This window comes from Centropristis striata, chromosome 2, assembly GCF_030273125.1.
Source record: "Centropristis striata isolate RG_2023a ecotype Rhode Island chromosome 2, C.striata_1.0, whole genome shotgun sequence".
Taxonomy (NCBI): Eukaryota; Metazoa; Chordata; class Actinopteri; order Perciformes; family Serranidae; genus Centropristis; species Centropristis striata.
Window position 1 is genome coordinate 12,437,643 of NC_081518.1, and position 6,187 is coordinate 12,443,829.

The 6,187-nt window shown below is 38.9% G+C and overlaps 1 protein-coding gene across 1 annotated transcript; it reads right to left on the reverse strand.

Annotated features, from left to right (window-relative positions):
* Positions 1–693: 693 nt before the first annotated feature.
* Positions 694–3,994, reverse strand: mc1r (melanocortin 1 receptor). Its single transcript, XM_059352901.1, has one exon. It carries the CDS (start codon positions 3,992–3,994, stop codon positions 3,017–3,019), a length of 978 nt encoding a protein of 325 aa, XP_059208884.1. The 3' UTR covers positions 694–3,016.
* Positions 3,995–6,187: the final 2,193 nt, after the last annotated feature.

The following is a 6,187-nucleotide window of genomic DNA, read 5'->3' on the forward strand; positions in this document are numbered from 1 at the left end:
GTGTCTCAAAAGGATGGGTAAAATGCAGAGGTTGAATTTTCCCATTGTGGGATTAATGAAGTAATCTTATTTTATGTTGGTATATTATAATCAACCTAGTTATTCGTGGAATATTTAAAAACAATTAAGACTTGTAATTTCTTCCTTGAGGACAGGATGAGGATTCATATTTATCTCTGTTGGAAATCCCCTTCTCTTCAATGATGTTGTTTATTGCCCAGCAACAGAAGTTGATCATGAGTTAAAAAAAACAGAGCATTTCAAAAACTTCTCTGTGTTATATATCAATGGTCCTTCTGTCTACTCAGAGAAAATATTGTATTGCATTTTTTTTCTATGAAGCAGAACAATAAAGTGTGAATGTTGCATGTGAATGAGTTTAAGTTTAAGAGTGTGTAGTTAAATTTGTGTTCTTTCTCTGTCTTGGTTTATCATTTGCACATATTGCAGATATATAAATGAAGCCGTGAATATGTATCTCTTTCTTTGGAACCTTTGGAACATGGTCTACTGCACAGCCATCTCCTACAAATACTGTAATTGGACCTTGTTAGCATGCACATGAATGAAGCCTAATATTCAGCATCAAAAATAACTAAACAAGCATACAGTATGTAATATAAGAGGAAAATATATAATGAATAGTATATCATTGGAAATAAATTAGAGTAGTAAACAATAATAACAAAGCCCTTGCTGTTTTGGCCTCTTTATTTGAGACACATAGATATAATGTAAACAATTTGACAGATTACATATAACATATAACTGTACAACATAGTCCTGTTTTAGTTTCAAGTTAACATGGGATGCATTTTGACGTAACTTTAAGTTAAACATGCAGAATTTACAACCCGGTGTACTTCAGAGCATATACTGAAGCACACCACAGTCTCATTACCTTTAAAATCGTCTTTTAAGATTTATAGCAGATACCAGACTAGTTTACTCACAATCCTCCCACACCAAGAAGAGAAAAAAATACAATGAAGTTATGGTATGAATACAAGAATACCATGTACTGCACTACAAAATAAAATAAAATAAACATAAACTGAGTTATAATTTAAAAATCAATAAAACAATGACATTGAACTAAGTGAGAACAGTGTGGGGCATGTAAATGATATATTACTCAGCAACAAATACTCTGGCAAGCATTATTCAAGTACAACAGTGTACAACAGTCTATATAATTGACAATACTGGATAATACATTGTCACACTACATGGTAGCCATCATCGTTAAGTTGAAATATTTTTGTCTTGTCAGACAGCCTCCATAATATATTAGCTAACTCAGCAGTGTGTGTGAGAAGATTCATGGCTCATATACAGACATATGACTGTATTTTAGTGTTTCTAAAGGTCAGGTAGAGTCTGAAATGTTGGTCATATTTACAATAAATCCTTAGGATCAATAAAGAATAGGATATCATGGGATATCACTTTATATTTCCAGAGCAGTAAGTTTCATAATACATTTAGGGACATATTAGCCTACTGACACCATTAATAAAGTCTGCGTTGTCTTTGGACTGTTTGCCTGGACTTTCGTACCTTTGGTCTAATAGCAGTTTAAAAGAAAAATCTATTTTACAAAAACATCGACAGCCCCCCTGGCCCAGAGCCCCTTTTTGACCCCATGACTGACATGAGGCCCCAAATCTTTTAGAAGCTGTCCATTTGCACATTTCCAGGACCACACACTAACTTTGATATGCCTTCTTTCATAAATCCGCTGATGCCCCGGGCCTCTGGCCCACTAAACGAGGCCGTTCATGTGATTTTGCCCATCTCTTTTGTTTTTTTCCTCAGTCATCCGAACATTTATTTCTGGAGAAATAATTCACATACAGTACAACGCCAATAATTAGACTGCAACGAGCCTCTTTAATACGCTTCATGTCATTAAGACAAAAGGTTGACTTCAATGCTTTTGTCTCGTCTGTCATCGGGTCTATTTCAAGCACCCAGCTTGAACTAATAACCCTGGATAATTCATTGCGAAATAAAAAATATTTTTGTATCTGTTTTAACAGCAGTAAATATTATTCTCGTTAGAAAATAATGTTTCAGTTTTTCGCATTATGCGATGCGCAAAGCTGTGAATTATTTCTATATAACAGCGTTTAAATGACTCAAGGTCCCAAGGCCCGGATATGGAAATTAAACATCTGTGCTCACGTGGGAATTCTCTATTACCCGTCACAATGTCTTTTTAGCATTGCATGTCAACGCTTGTTTTGTCAATCGTTGAGTATAGTTGACTTTAAAAAGCTAAGATATAGATCCAACTCCTTGCGCAATGCGGGCTCATTTGTTCATATTTCAAGGGCCAATAACACATTACTGAGCAGGCTGAGGTCTAATGATAGTCTACCCACTGACTGTGTACCCCATTGGCTGTATAGAAATGCAGGTACACTTTACTAACATCCACTTTTAATTCAATGAAGGAAGAAATTCACTTCAGAGATGGCCTATAATTGATTTGACTATTTCCAACGCATTTTTCCAGTTTATTTTCCTGTAGTGTGAATAGCCTTTAGAAGGAGTTGAGAGTGATTTGCACTGCTTAAGAGGCCCTTTATATACTAGAAAACCCAAGCTGATTTAGAAAGTGAAATACTTTTGTTTTAACAAAAATAAAAATGATTGCCAGTTATTATAATTCAGTCCAGTAACCTAATGAGTGCCATAAATAAGAGTATCCAATCTGAGGATCTTTCGTAGTGAAAGAGTCACTATTGGATGAAGTGTCCAGTGTTTCACAATGCAGGGACCTCTGTACTCAACACTACAGTGAATAAACCCGCACATCGGACTACAGGCCATCCGAAAATCCATGATGCGTTGCACATAAGTGTTTATCAGAGATACAGTTGCGCATGGGCATCACCTGCATGCCTCAGTCACTGCACCTCAGCTTCTGTGCACAACGTACATTCAGGATAAAGACGAAGCAGACATTTGCGATACCCTGATGCTCTCGTTCTCCACCTAAATGTGTCGCTCACACACCGAAGCACCAGGAGCACAGCACCAGCTCCTGCAGGGTTTTACGCAGCTCCTGGCTCCGGTAGGCGTAAATTAGCGGGTCGATGAGCGAGTTGCAGATGATGAGGATGAGGAAAAGGTTAAAGTTTCGAAAGAAACAGTTGCAGAACGGACTGGTGGGGCAGGTCAGGATGAGGATGAGGTGGAGGAAGAAGGGGCCCCAGCATATAATGAAGACCCCGAGCAGGATGGTAAGGGTCATTGCTCCCTTCATGCTCGTGGATTGGCGCCTGTTTTTGTTAAAAGCCACGATGCGCCGGGAGTGTACGTGCGCCAGGAGGAACATGTGTAGGTACAGCACGGCGTTAAACACCAGGGTGGTGCAGAAAAAGGTCACGAGGCATACAATGACGGCATTGTCGGTGTGGTACACGATGAAGAGGATGCTGGAGGTAATGCTGGCCAGCCACACCACCACAATAATGATGATAGCGCGCTGCGTGGTCATGATGCTGTGGTAACGCAGCGCGTAAAAGATGGTGATGTAGCGATCCGCGGCGATGGTGCACAGAAAGGAGAGCGAGGACACCACGGAGCTGCAGATCATCACATCGATGATGTTGTCCAGGTGGCGCAGCATGCCGGGGTGAACGACCATCAGGCCGTGGTCGTTGAGAAGCATAAATATGGTCTCCACCACGTTGCTGACGCTGACCAGCATGTCGGACACCGCCAGGCAGCAGATGAAGTAGTACATGGGCGAGTGCAAGTTGCGGTTCTTGTAGATGGCCAGGACCACCAGGATGTTCTCCACCAGGCTGATGATCCCCAGCGCCAGGAAAAGCTCCTGAGGGATGCGGATCTGCACGCAGCCCGGCGAGTTTCGCTCTCCGGCGGTGGAGTTCGTCTCGTTGTCCTCAACGTAGTCATTTAGCGGCATGAACTCCACGTGCAGGATGGATGGGTTATGCAGGGAGCTGTTGGTCATCTCCATGTCTGACTTCTGTGTGTCTCACCAGATGTCTCCGAGGTTTGGAGGATGCTTCACCATCAGCTGCTGCCCGCTGCGCACCAGCCAGTTGGATAAATCAAGCGAGTTGTTCAGCTTTGAAGCCTGTGAAACTTTCAAATATCCACAAAGAATAAATCTGTATTTTTATTTATTTATACCATTAAATAAATATGCTTCTTCTCGGTTGCTGGGTTGGAGTGAAAAAAAAAGGCACAGGAGAGTTTGCGCGTCTGTTCGTGTGAAAAGTGCGTCTGCTCTGCGCAGGTTTTCTTCTTTCCTATGGATGCAACTTGTCCAGCACCAAGATCCATAAAATGTCCTTCTCCATTAAAAAAATGCACTCAGACTTCATGTTTTTTTTTTCACTCTGAGGGCGCGCAACCCAGCCATCCACTTTACTCCTGCTCTCAGCTCAGACTGGTCTGACCAACATGGCGAGAGTGAACAAAGTGTCTTTGGTACCTCGCTAACTTGCTTGAACATTTCTCACATTAATGCTAGATTCTTAGGGACCTCCGGCAACTCCTCCTCTCACGCAAGCGTCAGCTGGGCTGCGGTCCTGTCTCACACGCGCGCGCGCAGTTTGGGGGGAAATATGTAGAAGAAAAGCAGGGCGGTGATGGGCGTTGTTCATCTTTTATCTCTTTGGTTTTATTTGAACAATTATAATGACAGTAATACATTATCCGCCTCAAATAACATCAACTGTACCATGTGATTAAAAAAAACTTTTTTAAAACTCCTGTATCAAAGTTAAAGGATAAAGGATTTAAGTGTATCTTAATAAAATACTCACATGCCCATACAATCACTCACATTGATATTGCAATAAAAATATTATGGGAAAAAACTCACTTTGCTTATGGGCATGTCAGGCATGACAATGGGTGTGTGTGTGTGTGTGTGTGTGTGTGTGTGTGTGTGTGTATGTATGTATGTACATATATATATATATATATATATATATATATATATATATATATATATATACATGCATACATACATACATGTATCATTAATTTTGATATTTTGTATCATTCATTTTGATGTATTTATGAAAGAAGCGTTTTACTGTCGTTGAAGTAGGGCTAGATTTAACTACTTAACTTAATATACTTAACTGAATCATAGACTGTAACAGCAATTTCGTTGAACTTTTAAACGTGTGTTATAACTTTAAATTGATCATGTTTTTTTTATGTTAAATCTTGACCTGAAAGTAACTTAAACTTGCAGCTAAATAGTGGAGTACAATATTTACCTTAAAATGTAGTGGAGTAGAAGTAAGTTACATAAGTAGAGATACTCAAGTACAAGTATCTCTAACTTGTACTTAAGTACATTAGGCCTACTTATGTAAATGTACTTTGTTACATGCCACCACTGTAAAAAATATATACATCTATGCTGACCTCGCAGACCCAGGTGTTTACAATTGCTTGCAGCATTTTAGCAGCAGAAAACAGTTCTGATAAGTCTAATTCTATAGTAAAAATTGTTGCTGTTGCCCTGACACTTTAGTCAAACAAAACTTCATTCAACATTAACAACAACATCATTAACAACAAGCTGGTGTTTGTTCAGTTGAGGATTACTTCCCTAAAGTCACACTTTGTGATGTAAGTGGGATAATTGACCCACATATTGTATATGTGCAGGGATCCATGAGTTTTTCATTTGAGATGCACTGCAGTTGTTATTTCAGGAGTGGATGCATGACTTTCTTAGCATAGGTAATATATTGGTGTAAATATAAATATATAAATAAAAGTTTGGGTATACAGTGTGAAGAGAAATCCCAAACTGACAATCCAGACATCACAGCTAAATGTGAACAGCCCAGTCAACTTGTTTTTGTTATTTGCAGCTTAAAAGTTGTCCAAGTATCTAGTTTAAAACTACATGTGATTTAAAAGTTATTCAGTATTTCCACTGGTTTAACATTATTTATGCATGTTTTTTTTAATGTGTCTATCAATTCATATCAAAAATAGATGCAGAAATAAGCATTGTTTAATATGTGTTTCATACTTTAAAAAAACCCTTTTCTTTAATAAAATTTCAATTAAAAAAATTATAGCCTTTAATTTCAAAATCCCACAGGTGTCACAGGGGTAGTTCAGTCAGGTTTTTTTTTAATAATCAGAGTATGTTGTGCCATCACTGTAGGCCATA

Excerpts from the sequence above, each read along its gene's own strand:
- mc1r (XM_059352901.1), bottom strand. The coding sequence starts at position 3,994 with ATGGAGATGACCAACAGCTCCCTGCATAACCCATCCATCCTGCACGTG.